Source organism: Cygnus olor, chromosome 2, assembly GCF_009769625.2.
Source record: "Cygnus olor isolate bCygOlo1 chromosome 2, bCygOlo1.pri.v2, whole genome shotgun sequence".
Classification (NCBI taxonomy): domain Eukaryota; kingdom Metazoa; phylum Chordata; class Aves; order Anseriformes; family Anatidae; genus Cygnus; species Cygnus olor.
The window spans coordinates 53,522,408-53,547,905 of NC_049170.1; the positions used below are offsets into that span (position 1 = coordinate 53,522,408).

Consider the following 25,498-nt stretch of genomic DNA (forward strand, 5'->3'; position numbering starts at 1 on the left):
TCTTAATACAGTAATCATTAGAAGAATAGTGGATAATTTTTACTTTCTGCATGTTTTACTGCTGTTAGTCACCTATCCTTACCTCTGAGGGTGTCACCTATTCTCAAAACTTAACCTCCAAATCTTTAACTTTGAAGGTCTGTAAATAGCACTATCTAGTCAAAATACTGGCTTTTCTGAAATTCATTCACTGCTTTTTTAATAATGCATTAAAAATATCTTTATACATAGTCTGCATTTTACATCCTTCCTTCTATAATCACTGGATTTTTTTTGTCTTGGAAATCCTCAAAGTTTCCAAATTTCTATGAAATACGACTTAAGATATATCATTTTTTGGTCTTTGTTAGATAAAAGCTTTTCTGTTTCCTCCTTTATTGTAGATATAGTCCACAATTCTTCTGCATACCAAAATCATCTTTACTCCATGAATTTTAAAGGAACTACACTGAATAATCACCAATATGCAGGAGAAATCTTCAGTGGTAGGAAGGTTTCTTAGGCATACTGAACTCTATGGAGAGAGAAAGAGACAGAGAAGTACCTCTGCCAGCCTTCCTCCCATTCTGTGACTAATGGAAGCTTTCATACCATTTATGGTTCCCCATATATGCTGGAAGTCAAGGACTTGGCTTTCTATTCTGTCAGCTTTTCTACAGCTTTGCATCCCAAACAAATTTGGGTATGCTGAGAACCAGATACTAACTGACTGGCAGCACAACCCTCTAAATATGTACCAAAAGGCAAAAAGGGAAAATATATATGTCATCCAAATCCTTAACATGGTGAGACTTCCTCCAGTCACACAGATTTCTGGAGACAGCTGAAGCTGCAAGCACTTCCTGAGGACCCTTCTTTCCAGCAAGCTCAAGAAGCAATGCTCAGTGCTGCACAAGAAACTGAAGGCACAGACAACAAAGGCAAAAAAGCCCACCCTTGTAACTCCACCGTATGGTTAAACAGACTTTAAAGAAACAAAAAAGCATTACATTGCACCTGTGATTAAGGCGTAAGACAGTCAGGTCTGCAAAACTGTGATTTGCACATCACTAGTGGGCTACAAAACCTAAGCTTATCAAGTGCCCCCAGTTCCATTTTCTACCCATGTAAAAGCACAAGACACGCTGTGAAAACCACCCGATGTATTTTTAGCTGTCTTCTCAGTGAAGTGTGGGTTTTTCGCTTTAATGTTGGAAAAGCAGAGAAGAGAGAAATCTATGAGGATTTCCAGTATGATTATGACCCAAGTTAAAAGCCTCTTGAGCCAACGGAAACGTTGGTGTGCTAGGTCTGGAATGATTATATAATCATCTAATTATGCCCAAAATGTATTCATGTAAATGGCACCGTTTCTGTTTGATTTAAAATGAGACACAGCCAGCTACATTTTGATCAAGTCTCATTGATGCAATGTCAAAATAGCATTAGCTGGCTTCTACATAAAAGGAAAAAGGGCTGAGTGACATCTCCACAAGATTTTCATTTCCTCTTAATCTGCAGAGTAACCCTAGTGATTAAAAATGAAACAATGAGTTCAGTCAGTCAAAACTGCCTCTTAACCTCCTTCAGCCTTAGCTTACACACTCTATTAAAAATATGTGATTTAGAAATATTACATGCTTACAAAAATGTTTCACTGACTTTTTAAATGCCTCACTAAGTACTTCATCGTTTTAATTATTCAAAAACATTTTATAAAGAATAGCGTTTCACCTGTTCAGGAAAAACAAATACATTATAAAAAGGATGCCACACTACCTGCAGTATTCAAGAATTGTTTGCACAGTTTCAGCTCTAATGCCTTGATACAATTTAACATGGTGCACGTAACACTCACAAATAAATACTTGTAAATAAAACGGGCAGAGCTGTTTACCAGAATATCCCCATTCTTGCCACGCTTAGTGCTCAGGAGCAAAGAAACCTTCAGAATTCTTACATGTCCACACACACTCCTCAGCCACCTGCCCTTCTGAGCTGCACGATTAAAAATCGATCAGAACTAGCAGTGGAATACCAGACTGCGGTGGTAGGTGGGGTTGGGATTTATCTAAGGATGTGCTATACAGAAGACATAAATTATTTCCACTGCAGCTTTTAAAACAATTCTACTAATTCAGAACACTGTAAGGACCAGAACAGTATCACATTTACAGCACTACTATGGAAAGAAATGGTGTAATGTGGAGAAATATTAAAAAAACATGAAATCGGTTACTATACAGCTAGCTACAAATCAAATTGATGAAGTGTCTGCACTTACATTTATGTATCTAACATGTAATAACATAGAAGAAGCATGCCAAAAGAAAAAATATCGTCACTATGAAGCTGTTCAAAAATTCCTTTGCAGCAAGATGCATTCATAGGCCACATGAACATAGAGCATGTGGTGTTACCCCAAAAGTATTACATCTGGTCTTGGTAGAGAGATACAGGCTTTTTAAGAGCATGTAGGCGAGTTATTTCCTAATTTCTCAGTCACCTCAGCCTACAGAGATTGTGAACAAACTGGTTATCATGAAAATATAATAGGCCATCTTTCTTTTTGCATTACTTTTTTTTTTCTGTCACCGAGAAGAAAATAAAGAATCAAATGTTGAAAAGCCCATGAGAATAAACCTGGTTACCACAGAGGTGCTAACCCTTCCAGAATTAATGCTGATACTAAAGCTTCTACTTACTGCTGCCTCTTCCTGGCAGTGGTTGGAGGAGTGATATTGCTACCTCTCACGTTTCAGGAATATTCTGCAATTCTGTATTCTAATCTGTACAGTAACAACATTTCAGGCCTGCCCCACCCCACCACAAAATAGCTGTTCTTGTGTTCAGCATATTATGGCAAATAAGGGAAAACAGAAAGATTCAACTCCCCCAATTCTCCCCCAACAATTCAGCATACTTCCATTTCAATTTGAGGAAACAACAGTCAGAAAAAAAAAAAAAAGGAAAAAAAAGAAGATACAACTTCAGTTAATATGTACAAAGTAGTTAAGGATACAAAATGGGTTATACCAGTACTATATATATTGCTTGCTAAACTGACAATTTTGACTGTACAGTGGTCACACCACATTTAGCATAACTGAGAGTAAATTTTGCCACCTTTAAGTAAAGTCAACTGTTCCATCTAAATTTACAGAAAGCAACTATTTTGATACATCAAGTATTTCTAATGAATACAACTGCAAAGAGTTCTCCCATACCAGATGAATCATTTAATACAAAACATTCAACTTTACTACACATTGTTTAACAACAAATTTAGCAGTCAAAATTACAACTCATAGGTAGAGCCTTGACAAAGGCATGTTCCAACAGGTTATTAAAATAGTACAATAGCTCCATTTACTGTCATTTATTGGTCCTGGACTGAAAAAAAAATCCACACGAATGGCAACAGAAAAAACTAATTAATTGGTTATATAAAAGAATAAAAAAACCAGAATCAGAGAAGAAATCAACTTCTTGTTTTGATTTTAATTAATGCACAGTTCTAAACATCAACTTAGTTACCAATTAGCATCATAAAAATATTAATGACATTATCAGGAATGTTGCTGCATGTGACACAGCCTGATCATTAATGTAAATAACAGTAATTGCTTCATTTAAAACTGTTTTTACCATTTATTATTTTATTTATCTGAAGGAAAGCAAAAAACAGCATGACTGCACCTACCCTAATGAATGCACTGCTCAAATTCTTAATATTCAGCTTTTATCTTCAGATAATAATTCTCTCCCCCCTCTCCAACATCACCCCACCCTTAGACAAAAGTCTGCTTGAATTTTAGCTAAGAAGGTATCATTGCCTTTGTATTCTTTCACTAGTTCCTATTTAAACTGACTCAATCAGATTAATATTACTTTGACAATAATGCAAAACAAGACAGCAAAGCAATATATATAACCTCTGACCAAACAGACATGCAGTCACTATTTCCCTTAAATTTGCTAAATCAAGTTGATATTTAACCTCTCGTTTATAGCACACCCTTTACAAATCAGGCAATGGTGGTGACTGAAGAGATTAATTAAGCTAACTTTCATTTCATTTTCCATTTTCCATTAGCTTGGCAAATGAGCCTGGCGAATAATAAAGATAATAAAGTTCCACCTACGTGAATTCTTCTGAGTATTGTCAGTGGCTCCCGGAGATGACATGGCAGTAAGAAATAAGCAAGTAAACAGAAGCACAGCACCGGTCAAGTGAACCCTCCAGTTACCAAGCAGCTCCCCTGATGTGCATCTTCACTGATGTAGAACAAAGAGCGATGCTCGGAGCCTGCTTCTTCAAAGCAGTAACACCGCGACTGCCAGTCTTCAATGGGTCACTCGTACACAGATGCATGCACATTGATGCTCCAGCTCCCTGCCTTTCCAGAACCTGAACGTGAGCTATCAGCAGCTGTGGTACACCAGAATGCATGCATGTATTTGGGAAGATACCACATGCGGCTAAATAAAGGGGTGGTGGAAAGGGAGAAAGCTTTGCAGGGGGTTATAAGCCTGTGGCATGCAGTTACAGCATGTTCTCATTTGACAGAGAGCTGGAATCATTTCCAAATGATTTAGAAACGAGAAAAAGGTACAGAGGGGTTCTGATTTTTTTTTTTTTTTTTTCATTAGGCAATGTTCATGTGGATCTCCCCTCAAAGTATTTTTCCTTAGCATGGCTTAGCTCAGATACCCTATAAACCAGCTTACATACTATTCTTACTTCACATATAAAATATTAAAAACCTCGAATGTATTTTTTTAATACACTAGGGGCAATCTTACCTTCTGAAAATTGCATTTTTGTATCTCATAACCAGACTACATGTTCATTAAAAATTCAGATAATATTTATGCAGTTAAAAAATGTATATAGAAACAGCACATTACTGTGAATCTGTGGTTATAGCGATGCTACTGTTACACAACAGTGTAATTCTGCTTCAAAAATTGTAAGGCACAGCTCAGAATTTGGCCTGCATTCTCTCTTCCATTTAGGAAGATACTCAGCGCTGCTCAAAACTATGATAGCCATAACGATTCCTTCCACTCTTCTTTAAAACTATCACATTTTAGACAGCTTCTGATGACAATTTTCAAAATAGAGTACGGGCAGAAGGAAATTATATAACATATACTGCTCAAATCCTCAGCATTAGGGGAAAAATTACCAAGAGCGTACAGGCCTACAAAACTCAGGTTTTATTTCTCTGGTGAAAATAACACCAAAAATATTCATGGGAAAGATTAAAAAGAAAAACATAATCACAAGATAATCCTGCCTTCAGTCTGTACTTCAGTAATTAAAGAATGAATTCCAGTTAGCACAGCAGACATAATAGGCTTCTATTTTTTCCCCCACATCAATCACTTAAGCATTATAGACAATTAAAATATCACACTCTTAAACGTTTTATTTTCCACATAAACTAAGTATGATAGAACTTGTGTTCCCATGAAATTTATTCCTATCATCTAAATGGCTAGCTATTCATCCTGGCAATAGCCACAGAAAATCTTTGTTGCTATATTGGCCTCCTCCACTCCATACAAAAAACAGGATTCGGCAAAGGCTGACTCCAACACAGGGCCAAATTCTGCTGAAGCCAACAGGAGGTGTACGTGCACATCCAAGAGCCCTCATATTTTTAGCTGCAGTGATGTCAAAATTGTTGTGACGTGTCTGACCTCTGGAAGGGCTTTTGACTTAGTGTAACACTAGAATGCAGAGAGAGTAAAATTCAAGAAAAAAATGAAAGCCACGCAAACATATCGAAATTAAAAAAAAATATATTGAAAGAATAAACTTACTCCCTCAAAATACAAAGCAACATAAGACAGGATGAAAGAGTATTAAGTGTCACATAAAAAAAACCACAAGATTCTCTAAAAATACGTGCAGATGAAGCAGAATTACGAAGAAAATAAAAAAGTGTCCTTCCCCTCCCCTTTGCCCCAGTCATAATTAGGATTAAAAAAACTGACAAAGACAAGGTTTCTGAGATATCTGGAACACTAGCATTCTCTGGATTATATTAACTCATTGTCTGAATACTACTTTCAGGTGACAGCCATCACATAAAATAAAATCCTGAAATCTAAGCAAATAGATCACAAACAAACAAACAGCAGCATCACACCTGTAGTGCTCAAAGTTGCATTACGGCCTAAACACACAACAAGCAAAAAGTAAAAAAAAAAAATAAAAAAAATAAAGCATTAAACCAGAAATGGTTTGGAGTGGAATAAGTAACCAGAACAAGAGCTATCTTTGATCAGCTGAGTTGCAAGAACACACAGTATTTGCTCCAAGGATGGGTAACAATCTAGTTTGTTCATAAATAACCTGTTATCTGTACAGCATCCTTTTCTAAACATTAGATTTCCTTTATAAATTGTTCTCTATTTACAGCTTTGAACATTCAGACCAATCTGTGATGTACGTAACAAATTTGGAAGTGGCTACCATTTCATGATTGACTAAGGTCCACCCAAGCCTGTATTGCCGCTATTAAGGAAGCCCTATTTTTCCCTCACTAGTTGAAAACTTAACAAAAATGGGAGAAGGGTAAATAATTTTCAGTCTGATATCCAGCTGACCGTGTAGCCCCCCTTTCACCAATTCATAATGGGAAATAACGTCCTGATGTAGTGATTCAAGCTCAAAATGTAGACATTTTTTCCTACGGCTTAAGTAGACTTCAAGATTTTTTTCCATTGAAATGTAGACTATTTCTGGCATAGAAAATATTGTCTGTCCCTAAGACCTGACATTTTTAGACTTTAACCTATTAGGTAACAAATATATTTGTAGTCATCTGCAAAATAAATGTATACTTAAGATACTGTCCATTGTAGTTTGCTTCACCCCAGCCACATTATTTAATCTAGCAAACATTTTGTTCGCTTGTCAAAGGCAGCTAATTAAATTTCAGCTACACCTACTATTCAATACAATGGTGCTGTCAATTCCCAAAAAAAGTCATATTCAGGGGGTTTGCTGGTTTTGGCTGGGGCAGAGTTAATTTCCATCAGAGCAGCTTGCATGGTGCAACGCTGCATGTTTGTGATGAAAGCAGTGTTCACGACGTAGCAGTGCCTCAGCTGTTGCAGGGCAGTGCTTACACAGCATCAAGGCCTTTTCTGCCACTCCACCCTGCCAGCAAGGAGCGCATAACCTGGGAGAGGACTGAGCCAGGCCAGCTGACCCCAGAGGACCAAAAAGATATTCCATACCACTTAGCATCATGCTCAACAATAAATGCTGGGGGACATCTGGAGGTATGGTGCATGTAGCCGTCCCAAGTAGCCGTTACACATGATGAAGCCTTGCTCTCCTGGAACTGGCTGAGCATCGGCCCTCCAAGGAATTCATTCACTACTTCCCATCGTTTTGCTTTGCCCACATGCACAACTTTTGTTTTACCTATTGAACTGTCCTTACCTCACACAAATTTTTATTGCTTTTACCCTTCTGATTCTCTTCCCCATCCCAATGGGGGCTGTGTGGGGCTTAGCTGCCTACTGTGTTAAACCACAACAGGAGGACAGCAGAGACAAGCAATCGCTTGCACACATGCAGTCTCTACCAAGACAGCAAATTTAAGACTTTTGCTGTTACTGGGTATGTATTCATATATGGAACAAGTTTTAAAATTGTACCATAAAGTCTGATAACTCAGCCAGATGGAATCAGATGCTTGCAACTCAGGACCATCTACTTGTGCGCTAGGGAGACAGACATTTGCAAAGCTTTTACATCGCCGCTGGTGGTGGTGTCTGCCCTGCTGAAGGAGATTCAAGTATCTATAACACAGGATGAAAAACAGTGAAAGATCAAGAGTAAATCTCCCTTTCTCTATTTTTCCCCCTTCTTTCTTTCCTTCTTTCTTTTTTTTTCAAAGCCTTGTCCATAGCTATATCAAAGACGGAAAAAAAGTGGACAAAACTTGCAAGTAGCTAGATCTCTGACAGTTTTAAAAAGTGTCCTGAGAATTAAACAGATATGAGAGTCTGAAAACACAGAGAGAGTCTGAAAACTGAAAATACAAACAGGAAAATCAAATGCAAGGTAGCTATAAGGACGCTTTATCATTTGGTTTTATTTTCCATCTGTCTTATCCTATTACAGCATAATGGAAGACTTAAGTAGTTAAACTCATTTGTCTTTCACTCAAGGTTTGTCTAGAAGAGACCGTGTCTCATATCATTCAATTCTCAAGAGAACAGTTATTATATATGGGAGTCCTGATCAATTCTTACAACAGACAATACAGAACATCCAAAGTCACAAGGCTTGATGGGATGGGAAAGAAGCTGGTAACATCCATTTTCAGCTCACAGCAAAATAATGAAAAAAAAACTGAAACCTGAATATGTTTGAAAATTTTAACTCCAAATTAGTTTTATGACAATAGAATTAAGCAATTGTTTTCCAAATGTTTTCTGGTATGCCAAAATAAGAGTTGTCCCCTTTTACATCTGTGATACAAGTCTCAAGTATTGATATTTTTGACCATGGTCACCTAAATAAAGTCTAAAACAATCAGGAAATACTCAGGAAGTACTAGTAGCAGAAGCATTGCCTATCTCTTGCGGCCTGTTTTAGAAGCAGCACCCAAACAACCAAGATACCCTTCCTCCCCTATTCAATGAAGTAACTGAAATGAAAAACTCCAAAATACATTGCATCTGCAAGACTATATGAAGGTTAGGAAAACATTGTTGATTTTGATAGCCATCAGAGGCCAGTGTGATAAGGAAGATCCCCAAACAAGAAGAAAAATGAATTTGACACAATTATCTGTTGAGATGAGTACTTTCCCTCTCCCCTGCCCGAAAAAAGAGGACTGGAAAAATGCAAATTCAACAGAAGCATCTTAGATTATGAAGAAGCATGACAAAACATCCATATTTCATATGTGACCCAATGACATAACCTAGAAGAGAAAAGCAAGAAAAAAAATACATCTTTTCTTCCCCATCCTCTTTCTCAGAAAGAGTATTTTGACAAAACTTTAAAAAAATTATCAGGGCCTATTTGGGAGTGATCTCTGATGCACAGAGCTGGAAACATATTTTTTTGTACTGTAAACAGAAGTGCTGAAAATGATCATATGACCAGCTTCCCTAAGCTTGAATGAAACTAATCCTGTTAAAGCTTAGAAATATCCATGATTCAGTAGCCAAAGCTGCATGCATATCTGCCCTTACAAAGTTTCTGACACTTTTCATTGTCAAAAAGTGCTGCACTACTGATTTCTAAATGGCCTCTATTGCTTACTTTTCTTTCCAGAAACATAACTCAAAACATTTCATCCTATACCTTTTGTTTGTTTTTATTTAATAGAGACTTTCAGAAGCAATTTTTAAATCTATCATTGGATGAAGTCTGAAGTAAACTCAGTAACGTAAGTTATTACCATTGTGTAATTTAGACTACTTTTATCTTTTTTTTTCCCCCCAGTATCTATCTCATCGCTCTGCTCCACTCATCCATCTTTTAAAGAGGTTTACAGTGTTCTGTAAACATTTACTATACAGTCATGGCTGCACTAAGAGAAAAGCGATGTTAACTTTAGAACAAGCAAACAAAAAAAAAAACCAACACACATAAATTGTACCATGTCTCTAAAAGGACAGTGGAATGATTTCAAATCTCAGTGCAGTCATAAATGCACTATAGTTCAAGAATTACAAAAAATAAACACGTTTGCTATATAATTTTTAGTTTCTCAGCTGTAAGAATGAAAATTATATGCTCTTCCCTTTCAAAACCATCAAAGAGTAAAATGCATCAAAGTCTAAGAACAAATATACACACAGATATAGTCTAAAATAAATTCTATATTTCAAGAAATTGCCAAGATCCATTTGTTTAAGCAACCAGAACAGGGCAGCACAGAGTATAATCCAACTCCTGAAAGTGGTTCTCTGAACACTGGAATTGATGCGTCCTAGGAAGAAACTGGCAGGCTACTTCATGTGCCATACCCAGTGTTTTCATCCATAAACCCATCAGCTTTGACAAAGCTCTCTGAAAAATAATTTACTAAAAAACAGGAAACATGACCGGCTTTGAGATATTTTGTCCCATTGCATACTCACTTCAGATATACCAATGCCATATCTGCTGGGACATCAGCCACCCCCTGCCTTATTCACATAGATGCTTCTTAGAAAGAAGCAGGAAAGCTTCTAACCTTCACTTTCTCAGCATCACAGGTTACTAAATACGATATGCTTACATTTTTATAGAAAACCTCTGCAGTTGAAAGAAAAGAGACTGGAGAGGTTTGTCCTGACCCTGTACACTACAGGTACAGGAAACAACAAAGGAGAAAGTCTGGCCCTGAAAATAGTCTTAAAGCAAAAGGAAGAGAAGAATAACAAAATCCATTTTTCATGACAGTAGAGAGTACAATCTGTAGTACAAATGTGAACAAAGCGAGAAACAAATTCTAAAACAGTATCTCTGCTGACAAATACAGAAATCATTCATAACTTAATATATTGTTTTGTACTTGTTCCATGCTACTTAAAGGTAATAACATCAACTACCAAGAACATTAGTGGATTGTCAATACTTTTCCATGGTGCAAACAGGTATATACACAGAGCTTTGCCTGAGCCTCTTCTTGATGACAGCTGGCATGCTCAAAGAAAATACTTCATAGGTCAGTGAATTACCTCTTCATACCTTAGCACACACAGTAGGAAATGAAAACTGAAACAATTCTTTTCCTAGGTTATGTAAAGGAATAATTTTGTTCATAAATGTTTATAAGGTCACTCAAATTTACAGTGGTCCCATCCATACCAGATCTGTGTATCTGTATCTATTCATATTTATACCCACACAAAGCTCCTGGGAGAGATTGTTAAGCTGCCTATCTGCCTGTTTGTGAGCTAAACCTGCCTTGTCACAGCCTGTGGCAATACACAACCAGTATTTTTTCCGTGTTGTGGAACTATTGGGATGCATCCCTAAATTTAAATTTTCAGTCCTGTGCTGTTTTGACCCTCAGACTATACTATTTGATTTGTCAATTCCAGTGAAACTTGCTTTCTATCCTGTGCAAGGCACGAAAACTCAGCAGCAGTGAATGTAAGAGGTGCATTTGGACACAGAAAAACAACCCTCTCTTTACCACTTCTAGCATACATATTAAAGGAATGTTTTTGTGATACCTAATTTCCGCACGTTCAGATAGAACAAACTTACACATTTACAAAATGTGTTTTGATGTAAGACATCTCCCATCCTTAACCTAGAAGTCAATGCTTTTTAGCATGTAGGCATTCTACTACACAAATAGTAAGTTAATGTTATCAAAACTGGCATTTCTGTTTTCTTTCATTATAACACAAGTCAATGTACAGTGCTTTCAACTGCGCATGCATTGAAAGATGCAAGTGTGTATAAAGGTAGCACATATATATTACTCAAGGATGCCTGTTATACACCAACTCAAAACCAAACCAAACCAAAAGAACAAAAAGATCCAAAAGATCTCTCTGGATCTGAGAAGGCAGGACTTCAATCAGCTAAATAAACTGCTTTCACATTGGTTGTCTTTGTTTGAGGACATAAGGGAACAAGAGTTTAAAAGACATCTCCAGCCTTCTTCCAACCTCAGTGCATGTTTCCTTTCCCTTTAACTCAGAAAATCTCAGAAGAATGACATTTAATTGATCTACATTCAGTAATTTCATGATGTATTTTTTATCAACTATTTAAATAACATTTTATTGTGCTGCTATTTTTATTTTCTATTCTACCTTGTTTCTAACTTTTCTGATTTGACTTTTTTCACCACGGGCCTGGAAGTAATCCATGTCCAGTGTCCACTCCCTTACTAATGAAAGCACGTCACTTCATGTTATCTTTCTCATAAACCTCTTGAGCTCCAGGTTAAATTCAATTAGATGACAGGAGCATAGTATATACTGGGTAGCACCTCCAGAACCTCTGGGCTCTGATAATTAGAACCATTCTTCTAATACCCAGCACAAATGTCCAGATATACCATTTGTAGAAGGTACTGACTGCTGCCTTCTCCCCTGCTCCCAAACCATAGTGCCCTGACTTTAAACAGCTCTTTGTTCCTGGCCCCTGTGCTGGCTATTTTATGGGCAATGTTCAAGAGCACATTTCAGTTTGGACAGTTATTCAAGGACGAATTGGTTGAGGTTGTAGTCTATACTTGCAATATAAAATGTAAAGAATAATCTACACAACTTCTCCTTAATTAACCTATTTCAGTTGGAACCAACCTTTTTTGAATAAAGCAAACCAAAATTACATGCAATATTTACGATAAGATCTTATGACTGCTTTGCACAGTGGTTCCTCATCTCATCCTTAAAATGTGTTAGGTAACATAACACTGTTACACTGGTAACTTAGACTCCCCGGCCTTTTCCTCCTGTGCCAGCTGTTCTAGGGCCATCTAATTAGCTTTTTCAGCTTGCTTTATCAATCAAAACCAAATGACAGATCATTTTCTGCACAAATCTAGAGAGCCTTGGAAGCAGCTTAAAAAAGAAACATGCAAGAAGGAGCCACCAGTTAGACTGGGCAAAGCTGCTACAGAACTGAAACATCTGTCACTCTGTAATCACGAATCCATCATGAGGAGGAAGCTCTCACTCCCCTGCTTCTATTCTGCTGATGAAATGCATGCTGTGGTACTCAAAACTCGGCTGAAGTTCCCCAAGGCCAGAAAAAGACTGACTGAGGCCAGTCTGTGGTTCTAATTCACCACCCCCATTAACAATAAGAATTCAGAGTAGCATCAGATCTGAGAAAGTAGACAATATTTAAGAAACCATGAAAATTTCTGTCTTCCAAGTATGGATTTCCAATCAGCTATGCACACACTGTTAAGTAGTTTAATCTCAGTTTCCTGGGATAATGTCAGACAAGACAGTACAAACTGTTCCCGCAGTTAAAATAAGGCACCTATTGTTAATTTTAAACCATATTGCTGCCGCCTTATGAAGAATTTAGACTTGTTTGACACAACTATTTTCAAAAACGTTAGCTATTACTTCTTTCTTTTTCTGATGCGTACAACGTTAGTTCAATGTACGAAAAAATACAGCAATTAGGCTGACGTTTCATTTTCATTTTTAAAGATTTGTCACCACGTTTGTGCTTTTCCAGCCTTCCATAGCTTCCACCAATTCTTTTTTGAGTACTGTAGAATAAATTTGATCAGTTGGTTTGAAAACATCCAGCAGACCCAGAGTACCCTCTAACCTGGCCTCTCCTTGTTACAGTGTGAGATCCTACTCCTTTGCTGTTGATATTGACTGTGCTAGCCATGGATTGCATTCGAACTTTTCAGTGAAGAAACAAACAAAGCCTTTGGCCTTTTTCTTGGAATCTGTTTGCAGTTTTTTTCTCTCTGTACTAAGTAAAAGCCTCTTGGCTACCAAGACAAGCCTTCATAACTAGTACTGGAAATCTGTATCCATCCATATGAACCAGTTAACTTAGTTTGGTATACACTTCAAGGTAAGTACACAGCTAACACCTTCCATTCACATGAAAATATTCATCTTTGTGAAATAATTTTAACATACAGCGTCACAAGAAGGTATTATCTCTATGGGGAAAAAAAAGAGAATCCAAGAGAAGTAACTTTGAAAACCACCCTCCTGATTTCTAGAAACTCATTTAAATCCCTTAATCAACACAAACAAGAATAACAGGATTCACTATTCTCCCAAGCATCAGGTACTACAAAGTAGCTGCCTTGCCACGGAACAGAATGAGCTTAGCATTATCGTTGGTTTTGTATTGAGCTAGTCTGTGTTGAAAGCTGTCAAATCAATGAAAAAAAAAAAAGCTGTTACGGTAAGCTACAGATAAAGTGACATTTTACATAATCTGTGTTGCTTGTCTGTTAATGTTAGCTTTATTATTTTCCTTTTTTTAGCATTATGTAAGGATGAGATAGTAATGAACTGAAAAGGCAAAGAGGAATGAAGTTGATAGAAATTTCCAGCCCTTCTTTCAATTTGAAGAGACAATTAATTGGCATAAGTCAACGTACTTGACTTTGTTCTCATAAGTAAAGACTAGTCACAAAGCCACAGTCACACCTTATTCAAAGCAAAAGATTATAATAATTCTTAAGCTGATCATACATTAACATTAGTAGGTAGACTAAGCCTGAATTTAAAATTTACTGAAAATGGTAATGTGTTCCACCTACGCATCACAGTACAAAGCAGTAATACGTGTCAGGGTTCCTAGCCATTGCATATTGTTTAGGACAGATATGCGTATGTATCATCATTTATATCCAACACGTTGAGCCAAAAAAAATGTATTTGTCTGATGTAACATAATACTGTGAAAATATCCTAGAACAGCTAGACAAAAGTCTAACAAGTAACAGCCTGCAACACATTAAAAATACATTCATGCTAGAAATGACAGTTAACAGAAGACGACTAAGCTCTTAACTTCCAAAATTGAAGACCAAGGGAGAGACTTGAATTAGATGCCAAATCTCTGAAACCTGTCTAAAACAACAGTAGCCTCTGTGTTCTTCCTATGATTATGACTCTCCCAAAGAAACCAGTAGCAAGAACAGGTAAACTGAAAAAGAAAGCCTGCTGGGTTTGAAATAACATTCACATTATCAAATGCAGAACTTGAACAGCTCCTTATTAGTTTAATTTAGCACAAGAATTGCCATAATTCTTACAAATATTCAAGTAGAAAATGAAAAACAGGATTTACCTTTGAAGGTCTCAAGTTCCTTCCTGTTGGAGAAAAGCAGAATACAAAAAAATAAAATATTAGAATAACTAAGACTCATTAAAAGATTAAAAGCAAAGAATTTGAGAATCACATTTGTAAGGGTAGTACTATTAAGTGTGCTTACCTAAATCAATCTTCATCAACCTGTTTAGAAATTAGGCTACCACATATTCATAAATATGCATAATTATACGAGTATTGCATTTTTATATCTATCTACATAATTTCTAAATACACTGTTACAAAAATCACCAAGACTTCTTAAGGCTTCAGATACTAAAACATCTATTGCTCAGCAGAGCTTTGCCAGCGTATAGCTTAGTAAGTAACAATCAGTGCTCCATTTTCACCAATGCTGTTCGAAATTCTTTTGGCAGCTGCAAAGGACAAGAATTTACAACTTCATTTGCTCAATTACAACACACTTTAAGGTCAAGAGAAGCACACAGGGACATTCCTCAAAGGAGAGGATTTTAAAGTACGAAGAGTGACAGATAACACATTACTCAGGTACCAGAAAGCTAAGAAATCAACAGCAACTCTATTTTATTTCCTTCACACCAGGCCACATTCCACTTTCAGTTGCGAAGCAATTTTGAATGCAAAGCATATAGGTAAGAGAAATAAGTTTCCTTGTTTTCAGGAAATTGCAAAATGCTCTATTTGCCATTGTTACAAAGTAGTGATTTATCATGAATTTAGAGACGAAAGAAGAATCTAAGTAATAGCTTAAATAAGGCTGAATGCTGGCCTTTTCCTAACAAAAATACTCACAACGAACATCTTCTCAGCCTGTGCCTTGTAGGCTTCAGTCCCATACACATAATAAGCCTAGTTAAATCCCAAATTCTGATTGCAAAAGTGATTTTAAGTAAAATAAAACAGAATATCTGAACTAACAGTTCTCCAGATAAATGCTTCTACTCACTACCCACAGATGAATACATATGCTTCAGCCATTACTGGGTCACCTACAGTATAGACTTTTTCACAGTACATATGCTATACCATAATAATTCCTTCTCCTCCCTAACAGATGACGCACTTCAGTATTTATTCTTGCATTGACAACAGATAAAGCTATTTTAAACCTGAAGCTATTTTCCAGGCAGGATAAAGTATTCCAAAGGCAGTGAGAGAATGTATTTACCTCCACATTTCCAGTGAACATCCCGATTTTGTCACCAAATGTCCAACATAGATCTCTGAAAGAATGTGTGCTTTACCAGGAAATAAGCTACCACATAAGTTACAGCAGCAAAGCCTGAATTCTAACTTCCTGTGAATATCTATTACTCTTCCTGCTTCTCCTCCATCCATTTCTCAATCTAGTAATTCCCTTTTTTACCAGAGAAAAAAAGCTACTTCACAACACCTATGATTTGCAGGTTGATATGTTCATATTTTTTTCCTATCTTGTGTACTTTAAATATAAATACAAAATTCTTAAACACTCAAGTTGTATTCCTTACGTTTAAATAATGGCATACTACTCGACAAAACAATCACAGGAAATGCATATTTTCCACATACTGAAACAAAAACCATACTGAGGAAACATCTTGTGAATTTAAGAGGAAAAACCTACACTAGTTGCTCCTAAAACCAAGAGGTCTTATGCCACTTGTCTCCAAAAAGGAACACAAAACAATTACTGTCATTGTGTTCAAATATACTAGCAAACAAGATGGTAATAGAGTAACCAACTGACAGCACTATTCAATGCTTTTATCTTAAAACCCAGAATTGTCCCTTTCAAAATCCAACTAACTATTTTAGGGTTGACCCATTAGGGTGCTGACACTGTAACCACATACATAATAGACATTCGTTAGGAAAGCTGGAAATGAATAGTCAACCAGACCCTTTTTTAGATTATGTATCTCTGAAAAAAAAAAAAAATCTACTATTAGCATATAGTAAAACTAAAGATTTGGAATTTAAGAATCTGCATTTCCTAGTATCCTCGTAGCAACTCAGATCCAGACTAATGATCCTTTATATTCTAGATAACACAAATCAATCATGTCTTGTGGTTTCTCATAACACCCTAAATAAAAGACATGTTCAAAAATATATCTTAAAAAACATGCTAAATGAAAATATGCTCTGCATTAGCAATGAATATGGTTCTTTTTAAATCAAATTATTCAAATAAAAATTTTAAAGTTTTAAAATTTCAATCCTAAATCTTGTTCATTATTTGCTTTGGTAAGAATCAGACACTAAATTTAAAGTGGAAAGGAGACTATGACTTGCAAAAACACTGGAAAAACAGTTGGCTTCAGATTAAATCAACACATTTACTAGAAGAATAATTACAGAATTCTAGACATATGTACACAAAAAATGTACTACAATATGTTCATTTCTCTTTCTCTGTGTAAGTAAATAAATAATTTTTTATTTAGTCATAAATTGGCAGGAAGAAAAAACAAGCATCAGATACATCTTCTCTATGAAGGCAGAGACAAAAATCATCTGCAGAAGTAAATACAGTGAAGTTGCATTAAGAAAGAAACTATATATTTGGAATACACACAGTCTGTAAAGGAAAAAGCAGATTGGGTAATTAAAACAACAAAAAAAAGATGAAACTGGAAAAAAGAGTTCCAGAAAACAGTCTTTTAAAAATTAGGTTAAAAGGCAAACAGGGGGGAAAAACTTGCGCTGGATCAGGCTTGGATGAGTAGGTAGGACTGCTGCCTCTTATTTTAGGTCTTACCACATTAAATTACCAGCTTTGATGCTACCTATTACATTTTTGTATTTGTTTTCCTTTTACTTTAAATTGCTCATTCTTTGAGATCATATTTTCTATTACGTTTATACAAAAGCTACAGCAAAAGAGCTCAGTCTTTGACAGATAGTTTACTAACAACATCATACTAGTAGACAAAAGTGCAGTATAATGAATCATCTCAGCAGAGGAGTTCTGTCAACTGCTCCAGCTCACAAGTCTATTATCCTATGCATATTTTTTGTAAAAAAAGCTAGCCTTTTTCCCCATCCTATTTGTCTAAATAATTTAAGGCAATTGAAAGCTTTTCATATAAAAATGCTGTTGGATTTCAGAATTTTTGCTACCCCCTAAGCTAATAAAGGGCAACAATTGTCAGAAAGTTGCACACAGTTGCATAAGCCTGGTTTTTGCACTTCAAGATAATACTCAGGTGAGGAAAGAGATGTTATTCAGGTATAGTTTAATGCTAGCATAACAGATACTAATCAGGTTCTCATTCCCTTCTGAGCATGATGGCTGGAGGTAAATTTCAAGATAAACCCCTCTATGCACCATGTCCAAAGAGGCATAGCTAACATATATCTCATGGTTCAAAATAATCAAGAGCAATGAAATGAAAGCACTGTAACCCAAGAGACTGTGGAGAATTTCTCTGAAATATCCTATCAAAAAATTAAGACCTGAGCCAGAAGTACAGAGGAAAAAGATGTATACAGACACTGATAGAATACAGTACCCCATTTTAGTCTGAAGTATCCCTTTCATATAAATTTTTACTTGCAGAACTACAATAAATTCTGAAAGGAATTAAAACTGTAGCATATGGAAACACTGTCACGACAGGACGTATCCTCTGAATTACTACTTGTAAGTTACCCTGGAATGTTCTAATGATAATGTTGTCAAGTGGTCTTAATTTCCTCATTTACAGAAAAGTTGAGCTTCAGGGTTTGTGGTGAGAATATATAATTTCAGAGATTACAGGTGAAGAAGACTCTATGAAATATATTAGTAGTCCCACACAGTAACTCATGTGAGCACAACGTACAAAACTAGTTAGAAGGCAAATACAAATTCCCAATTACCTTCTCATTCCCTTAAATGTCTCACCGCACTCTTGGATTAACCCTGCCTTATTCACTGGGAAGAAGAGATGTACATGAGGAAGTTAATTCTATCTGATACCGCTGGTAAACAAGAATAAATCCAGAAATAGGAATATGGGAGGAGAAGGAAAAGAAAGAGTCGGAAGGCAAGTAAGGATCAGAGACAAATGATCGCTGAAAGCTTCCAGCTTCACAAACTAGAACTGCCTGTGAAGATACAGACAAGAATTAAAGTCCTGGAAATCTTTAAATTCAAGTTACATAGATATCACATCATTCCTCCAAAATCACGCCTTGTAGCTTTGATTCAACTTGACCAGAAATTAATATAGCAGATTCTCAGAAGTGGTTTTGTTTGTTGTTTTGTTTTCATAAACAAACCTTTAACAGAATGGAAAGAGAGTATTGAAGTATCTAGTTTAAGAGCTTACTCATCACCTAGCAGTCTTACAACTTTGGTGAAAACAAGGAACATTCACCCCATTACATTGTCGCAACCCAGCTGAGGAATAGAATGTCACCACAAAAACACACATCTTGTACATTTGCACTGCAGTTGCACATTAGTTTGAGCAGGTACCCATAAGGGAAATTCTTAAAGACATAAGTAGCAGATTAAATGCTGTCAGCTCAAAGCTTTGAAATGCTTCTGTAAGGGGATCATCCAATGCCTAGCTGTCACCTGTAAATGATGAAGAATTATCAGCGATTCCTTGGCTACTTGGTTCATTACAAATTCTTATTTATATTCTTTAAACAATGGCTTTTCAAAAGACTGAGACTATTCTCTGTATCACCTCAATTTAACAAATGTCATCACTAATCACAAAATATTGACCATATGATCCCAATCCACAGAATCAATGATAAATACCTAGCCAAATAAGAATGTAGATTAGAAAACTAATAATCCAGTGTAGTCAAAACCATCCTGCTTTAAGTTACTCAAATCAATGGGAATTTTGATTGTTCAACAAAAGTAAGAAAAGGTTCTCGGATTCTACTGTACCTTGCAATGGGCTGTAACACTAACATTAATTTTCCAAATGCAATAAAACACTAGGGAATTCAGTATTTAAACTAGAAAGCACAGAAACACCAAGTTCTTTGCAATGATGACAGCAGGCAGAATTGACATTTCCATATTTTATCTCCATGGAAAGAGTAGGCAGATAAGAAAGCAACAAAGTCATAAATGAATGTCAGGAATGATTTTATAGCACAAATTCTGAAAGTAGCAGACAGTCAATAAACTCAAACAACTAGATTCACGTGTAAATAAAAAATAATCCCCAAACAGCATACAGATGGTAAAAATTGAGTATTAAATTTGAAAGATTTTACAAAGAAATGTGTTTATAAATGTTGAGTTGTAAATACTAGATACAAACAAAAATGAACACTTAAAGAAGGTATACTTGCTTATCTGCAATGTCATTTAAAGATATTTCTGGCACCTACCGAGACTCAAAGCAAAACTTTAGAAATACTGCATTTCATCTGTTAAATCTGGTACAACTAAATTACCAAAATTATATTTAAATAATTGTCTTCTACAGACTGATACAATCTTTATTCAGCTAAAAAATAGAAGGAGGGGCTTTAATTTTGATTTTATCGGAAGAAATAGAATCCAAAAACCTGAGTACGCAAAACTTGTGTCACTTGTACTAAATCATTTTCTGTGCAATGTAACTGTGTACTTAGGATTAGCACTTCTGATAATGAAACAAAAATGTTTTCCCTCTGGCAGATTGCTTAAGCAACCTTTTCAGACCACGTACGTCAACTATGACTTCAAAATACCTTTAAGACTGAATAGATTTAAGGAGTAAAAATCAATAAAAACATGAGCTACTACTAAAATACTGTTGAAATTGAGCAGCAGAGAAGGTTTTCTATTTGTCTGAAGGAGCACTGAATACAGGTCATGATTCTTCATCATGAAATATGAAATTTTATTCAGGAAAAAAAAAAGAAGAGAAAAGCCCTAAGGAATCTAAATACTTTTGCAGTAGAGTTTTTTTTTGACTTCTGTATTCAAATGGAGCTACAAAAGCAACTGAAGTCTTCCCATATCTTCAAGTGAGATTTCTACATCAACTTCATTCTGGAAGATAGAATGGATCAATGCCAGATTTATTTTTCATAACAGAATGGCAAACATCAAGTGGTAGTTGACAATAAATACAACTAAAATAATATACGACCCTAATATACTCAGCAGTTTCAGGGTATAGTGAAAGCATTTCTCTTTTCATGTTTCAAAAAAAGAAAGAAACTTTTACCTTGATGAAGAACATTGGGTGGTCACCTTTCAGGTGTTACATTCAAAAGAAAATCAGGGAGATGGAATTAAAACAGAAGAAAATGGTAAAAGTCAAACCAGTGTAATCATTAAAAGCAAGCAGGTACTTTGTCCTCTTTTAAGAGACTGACACAGATCATTCAGCTTTGAAATGCACTCCAAGCTGGAAATTGAAGTCTGGGATAAATTTTAGCTCCCTCTGAAAGATTATGCCTTCAGATACAAGGCTTTGCAAAGCACCCAGTTCTTAGGGGTTTGCTGTCATTCTGTTGATATTCAAAAAGGGAGTTAGTTTTTATTTTATTTTTATTTTGGTATGCAACATCATTGAATCACGAAAGGATAAATGTAATAGGAGAGTTTTAGTTATTTTTATCATACAACCAACAATTTAGAAATCAAAGTTTAAAGCTGAAATCAGAGAGAAGCTACAAATACCACCACCAAAGGTGACATCTTTGATTTTTAATAGAAAGGAAAAGGGTTCCTGCAGAGCTGATTTTGGTCAACAGCCACACACCAAAATCCAGACCCTACTTTAACTTGGCCATCAATTTCCCTACAGGCATTAAAAGTAAAATAAGGAAATAAATATCATAATTCGAGAATTGGCCAAATTTTATTCCAAAGTGACATAGTAACATGGAAAAAAAAAAAAAAAGTAGTAATAAAAAAAAAACCCTGAAACCATATATGCACTCTCTACCTAAAAGTATGTGGTATTCCACACAACATGAATGCAATTGTGGCAGTTAGTTGTAACCTGTACCACTTCGGGCACCCTTACCACATCCCTTTGACAAAGGCATGTAAAATACCTCTCACAGAAGCATTGTCAACAAATACATTTAAGACATTTTTTTGAACATTTTTCAAACAATCTTTTTTCCCCCAAAACAAATTAAAAGGAATTATTGAAGATCTCAGGAAAATAATTCATACTGAAGAGAGACAGAATCTATCTGGAGAAACATTAACCAAAATCAGAGAATAGATTTAGCGTGGTAATGACAGCTAAGCCCTGTTCTGCCACTAGCCACAATGAATTAATTACTTTCATAAATAAGGTAGTTTTGAGGTGAGAAAGAGTATAAAGGAATGATTAGGGCAGTCCTAAACCATCGTTTCTATTACTGGTACAATAAGTCTGGACAAAGAATGCCTGGTACTAACAGACTGACACGATTTACGGATTACACTCAGTAATCAGCACTACACAGAGGTAGAACACTCATGCAGGACTGATATAATGTTCAACATTTTCTAGAAAACATCAATAAAAGCTTCTGTAAGATGCAGAGGATCCCTCACAAGCATTCAATCCTTAATTGTAGGTCACAAAAGTCAACAACAACAAAAAAACATTTATGCCTATAAAAAAGAAAAAACTACAGGAAGAAGGTATACTACAGATCTCTTAACTATTTCACTCTCTCTCCTCATCAAGCAAAGACCATCATAAAAACCAGCAAAATTAAATCAACTTTAAAGTGATAGAAGTTATACTGCACATTCCCACTTCTCAAATAACACAAAAAATGCCAAAGACCCTAAAATCTTTTGTGCTGCTGTTTATAAGACCTGGCCTAATATTTAAATAAATATATATTTGGAGCATTTATGGGAGCGAAATTCACTAATAATGAAGCAGCCTGCTTCTTTGGGTTTGATAAATGCAAACTACTGTACTGTAGGTGTTCTTGTAGACAAAATAAATTCAGAGTCTTAAAATTATGCAAAAGGAAGCACAACTATCAAGGGACTTGATGCAAAGCTTGTGCAAAAAATAATCCTCAGTTTTTCAGGATCAATAGGGATTCTCATTCCATATCTGTCCAAAGTATAACAACTAATATAAAATTAATATAAAATTAATTCCAGCCAGCTATTACGATTAAAATACTTGGTACTGATTGTGCTGTATACAGACCCTTGAATAGCAGGATAGAAAAGATGTCTGCGATGTGAACGCTATTTGGCACAAAGTTATAGCCATACAATTAATGTCTAATGAAAACTAAATCCAGTCATCCACAGCATGACTACTGTGACAACTGTCCTGAAGATAAACTTTCAGCATCCATCCTTGTAAGTTCATTATTTATGTAGCCACTTACATGAAGGTATAGCTGCTGAAACTCTAAACCTGCTGGAAGACTGATCAAGAAGAATATGGCAAGCAACCTTACTTTCATGAAAATGTTTTTGAGAACTATGAAACATGTAGCTAGAGTCCTAGAAGTAATTCACAGTACATTTAACGTTCAAAGGAAAAATAAACATGTTTGAAACATATAACAATAATATATTTTCTACATATCAAAAATCCATTTGACAAATTAATATGTGAAGCTTATAAGTGTTATAAAGCTACAACTCAAATTTATCACTACCAGATGGGAGGCAGTCATCACTGAAGACAGAGTACTGTTCTAGCTTATCGCTTGGGGAACATCATGGGATCTAAACAAAGCCTGCACACATACAAGTCTTCTGTTAGGCAACACAATTTTGTATTGCAGGGTACTACTATCCATTCCATCTTCTCTCTTCTGACCTTGGTAAAAAAATAATTTAGGTAAACAAGATAATTTATAATGATACTGCAGTAGGTATAGCTAATATCTGAAATCAGCACACAAAAGAAAATTCTACCTTTTATTTTTTTTATTTTTTTAATATTAGTAAGTAAGTAACGACTAATTGTCCCAAGAAAGAAGAACTTTTCCAAAAAAGCAGGCTGGTCTGAATTGTCTAAAGAAGATTTTTGGATTTACTTTTTGAATGCTTATTTGGGCAGGCCTAACGTAAGACATGGTGTCAACTGCAACAATCCTTATGAGCCTTTATGTTCGATTATAGTAGTAACTGATGAAGACATTTTCTCACATACACATTTCTAATCTATAGAATGTAATTGCTGTAAATTTCATACCCTCTTGAATGTGAATCAAACCTTCTCCTCCAGGAACATAAAAACAGGATGTCATCAGCATGGAAATTCCTCAAACTGTCAAGCTCCTCAACTACTGTGTTAATTACCAAAGCAGACGGTTACAACTTTTCTGATATCAAATATATCTTTAAAAATCAAAAAAGCAAATTTAGGTTTAAATATACATGTTAAGAACATATTTTCTCTTTACGTAAAGCATTTCTTTAAATGTCACCAGAAAGTGAAAAAATAAATAAATTAGTCCCACTGAGGTTTGCAGTATTGCTAAATATTCATCTGTTGAAATATACCCAAACAAGAAGAGACTCGGGACTTTAGATTTCTTTCATCATTTTCCTTTTATGTCTGTTCTCAAAGCAGACAAGTAATGAAAACAAAGGATTCTTAAACTGGGAATCCTAAAAATTAAGATTCAGACAATTATGTTTAAAGTTAAATGCCATAATAAAATGTATTCATTCATTTCCAGTGACAAGGGACTCTTTACTTAAATGAAATACGCTTGTACAAAATGCTACTGTTAGTCATCTCCGTTTAACTGATAAAAATTTTTGCTATTTTTCAAAAAACAAACAAAAAACCCAAACCAACACTGATCCATCTGACATGGATACAATTGGTATTAAGAGCTTCATAGCTTCAGGATGGAATCATTTTAGCTCACACCATAAGCCTGCAATTTCGTGCATATAAAAATTAGCACAAAAGTGAGCTTCTGACACTGCTTCCTGAACGACACAGTGCACTGTCCTGGGAATGCAGAAAGTGCCATAGGACACTGGAGGGATACAAGGAGTTATCTGGAATCAGAAACTGCATCCTCAGGAGGAGAGCTAAGAGAAAAGAAGTAGAATTGTGCTTGAGAAAAGGACAGGAAACAAATGGCACGGTTTAATGCTAACATGCATGCAAACAACTGCAGCAAGACTAACCAGAGAAAGCAAAGGTGGAACCTGGACTCCATACAACAATACCGGTACCCTGATCAATGAATTTAAGAAACATAAAAAGGAAAATTAATTAGCACGCAGAAAAATCAAGCAATTCCCTCCATCCCCAGCTCCAGCCGTTACAATACATAGTGGATTGATGAATCTACATTTAAACTAGTACTCAACACAAAGACAAAAGGGAATAAATTGATCTGTTTTAATAGAAATAAAGTTGCTCTACTTAACATAGAGACCTATTTCTGAAAGTCAGTTCCCATAGTTGCCATAAGCTGCATTTCAAAGGTTTAATGTTGACCTAAAGCACTTTCTTCTACATCTTTCATATAGAAAGATTTTTCAAAAGACTTGAAATACATGAGCTTCTAGCGTAATCTCTGACATAACTGTACAGTAAAATTACCTTTTTGTTGCCCCCTAAAAGTAACCACAGTTTCTAAGAGTTTGTGTTCATCTCAGTTTTCAACCCTCTATGGTCAATACACAGGAAATACCTTCTTACACAAAACCATTTAATCCCTGAAAGTAAATTTCTGTGTTAAAGAGAGAGCATAGGCTCCTGAACCCCCAGCTTGATTCTTTACTGTTATCACAGTAAAAACCCCAAGCACTAAAGAGAGCAGCAGAGAGTCTGAGTTCCAAACATATATAACAAA

General features: G+C 35.7%; 1 protein-coding gene and 1 long non-coding RNA gene across 3 annotated transcripts in view; both read right to left on the reverse strand.

The window, feature by feature from the left end:
• DTNBP1 (dystrobrevin binding protein 1) overlaps window positions 1-25,498 on the reverse strand; it is a 72,895-nt gene that overhangs the window by 28,790 nt on the left and 18,607 nt on the right. For both annotated transcript variants that reach the window (XM_040546396.1, XM_040546397.1), the window contains exon 7: window positions 14,759-14,781. In XM_040546396.1, coding sequence (XP_040402330.1) covers window positions 14,759-14,781 — 23 coding nt within the window. The remainder of the gene's footprint in view (window positions 1-14,758; window positions 14,782-25,498) is intronic.
• On the reverse strand, window positions 19,764-24,734 carry LOC121064623. Its single transcript, XR_005816584.1, has 2 exons — window positions 23,872-24,734; window positions 19,764-20,738 (listed from the first exon to the last, which is right to left on the reverse strand). It is a non-coding gene; the product is annotated as an uncharacterized LOC121064623 (long non-coding RNA).